The following is a 2,500-nucleotide window of genomic DNA, read 5'->3' as shown; positions in this document are numbered from 1 at the left end:
GTTTTGCCTTTTCAGTGAGCCTCCAGACTCGTGACAGGATTGGCAGTGGCGGGCCTGTGGTAGACTGTCGAGGACTGTTAGAAAATGAAGGGTGAGTGGGAGCAATGTGGCGGAGGAGCGCGTTCTTTCTCCTTCTGTTTGTTCAACACTGCCCCCTGCTGGCAGTGTTGAAGCACATCTACTGTTGCTAGTGTGCTAGATATATAACTGTGGATCATCTGACCCGTGTGTGTGTGTGCGCGCGTGTGTGGGGTGTCTCAGGCCGGTCTTCGAGGACTCCGGACCAGGGCGGCCTCTCAGCTGTTTCATGGAGGAGCCTCTGCCCTACTCGGACCCCACAGGGGCTGCTGGTGGGGGCAACTGTCGTGCGCTGGAGTCACCTAATCAAGAGCAGAGGCTTCAAACCCAGAGAATCCGAAACCAGGAGTCTAGAAGTCACGCTCACACCCCACAGAACCGGCCACATGGGCACCAGTCACCAGACCTCCCAGAAGGCTATGGTAAATAAGCCCTGAATGTCCTGTTGTGTGTTTTGTTCTTTTGTCCTCTGGATGAGCCGCACATGCAGCAGAGAGCTGAGGGCTCAGTGAGCGGAGGCTGTAGTGTCGAGAGGGGAAGGGTAGGGTTCGGTTCACCTCGGTTTGTTTGAGACTCTTGAAAGGGTAAGCTAACAGACCGGTCCTCTGTCTTTAATGAAACCTCGGCTTAATACCCCATAACTGAGACGTGTGATGTGTACCACAAAGCGACAGACCGTTAAGGATTAGGGCACTGACTGTGGGTTTGATCGTCTCTACACAGCTACCCTGTTCTGATGCAGGTAAAGGTGAAGCTAACCAAACCCAGTGAACTAAATAGACTCCAGTCAGTCCTCTAAAAAAAAAAAAACACCCCCACACACACTTTCTCCACGCTCACATCGAAGAAAATCTCTACAAGAGTTTTAGGATTAGCCGGAAGACTTCCGAGAATGTGTCGTAGCAGACGTTCCGGTTGCAGCGTTCCGGTTTTTGCGGCGGCTCCTCGTTCCGAACGCCCTGTACCCGACGTCCGGCGCTGTCGGAATCGCCGACCCGTTCGCGCTTACGCGGCTTGAGTCGCTCGAGATCAGCCGTCCGGTGTCGTAGAGACGCGTACGCTACACGATCGCTCCCGGATCAAGCGCGCACACTACACCGTCTTTTCAGCCTGCCGAAGCGTGCCCGATCCCCCATGATCCCGCACGCAAATGAACAGCCGTGTCCCGTACCACCGTTTTAGCTGCGTTCACGCCGTGTCGTAATTCCCACTTGTAAAAAGCGTCCGCGGTCCCCGTAGAAATTGTAAACTGCGAATCGGACCACCTGACCGCTGCGACGTCATGCGGAAACGCTCGAAACGCCGCCGGCGCCGGCAGTACAATGCACTTCGTATAATGGACTTCTATTAATCTTATCGTTATTATTATTATTATTATTATTATTCATTGACTATTAATTGCGTTATTAGTCTTAATAACGCAAGATTAATCTGAAGATAAACGACAGACATGCAGAACAGTTTAACGTCGCTAGCACAGAGTTGGTTCATCTAACGTCGCGTAATCCCGAGTCCGAGGACGTCAACAGCTCCGAGTAGAGCGTCCGGGTTGCCATTTAGTAATCGCGGAAATCCGCCACGGCGCGAACGCAGCCTTTGTTCGGCAACAGGAAGCAACTCGAATACGAGGAAATAAACGTTTTTAATACCGTGCACCGATTTAGGGATAATGGCACCAGGTTTATTTTTGTGCTTCCCGACGACCTTTTGGGTTTGACATGCCAAAGAGATTCTTCTAGAAGTAATCTTACTGTGCTTCCATTTTGTCTCCCACACAAATAGATGGATGATGAACTGGATTCAGGGATCTGCTGCGCATTACAGCAGGTGAATTTGATTTCCTCTCGCGCTCTGATCGGCTGTTTCTCATCGCCGTGTGCGACTGTATGCTACTAGTCGTAGAGAGGTTCACACTAGGGCTGGGCAATATTATCATATAATATCAGTATCGTGATCAGTCACGTCACAGGGCACGTTTCGGGGATATCGCTGCTATCGTGATACGCTCGAGTAACTTTTTTTTTTTTTTTGGTAACAATTTTAGAGGTTTTTTTTTTTTTTTTTGACTCGTTTCTTTTAAAATTTTTGTTGTTGTTGTTTTTTTTTTTAAACATTGTAGCCATGTAAGTTTTTCATAGTTGAATCAAAATATTTCTTTCAATTTTTAACAGAGCACGTATTCTGCTGGCGGTTTCCCCAGTCGGCTGTTTATCACGATACGTATCGCGCATTTGTAGAATTTAAAGTGAAGTATCGTGATATTTTTGTCATATCGCCCACCCCTAGTTCATACTATGCGATTCATGACAAAATCAAACATGCTTGAAAATATTGGCACCTGACAATTATTGTAGGTGGGTCTGATGTTTGAATGAATGATTTTTAGATTTGTTCTTTTCCTTTTCTCTTGAGTTCAGAAATC

At 48.0% G+C, this 2,500-nt stretch overlaps 1 protein-coding gene across 3 annotated transcripts in view; it reads left to right on the top strand.

Annotated features, from left to right (window-relative positions):
- Nucleotides 1–2,500, top strand: part of smurf1 (SMAD specific E3 ubiquitin protein ligase 1) — a 51,156-nt gene that overhangs the window by 35,748 nt on the left and 12,908 nt on the right. For all 3 annotated transcript variants that reach the window (XM_017455069.3, XM_017455068.3, XM_017455067.3), the window contains exons 6-7: nucleotides 16–91; nucleotides 262–500. In XM_017455069.3, the coding sequence (XP_017310558.1) occupies nucleotides 16–91; nucleotides 262–500 (315 nt within the window). The remainder of the gene's footprint in view (nucleotides 1–15; nucleotides 92–261; nucleotides 501–2,500) is intronic.

Source organism: Ictalurus punctatus, chromosome 24 (assembly GCF_001660625.3).
Source record: "Ictalurus punctatus breed USDA103 chromosome 24, Coco_2.0, whole genome shotgun sequence".
In the NCBI taxonomy this organism is placed as follows: Eukaryota; Metazoa; Chordata; class Actinopteri; order Siluriformes; family Ictaluridae; genus Ictalurus; species Ictalurus punctatus.
The sequence above is the reverse complement of the archived record's forward strand: the minus strand, read 5'-3'. Positions and strand labels throughout refer to the sequence as shown.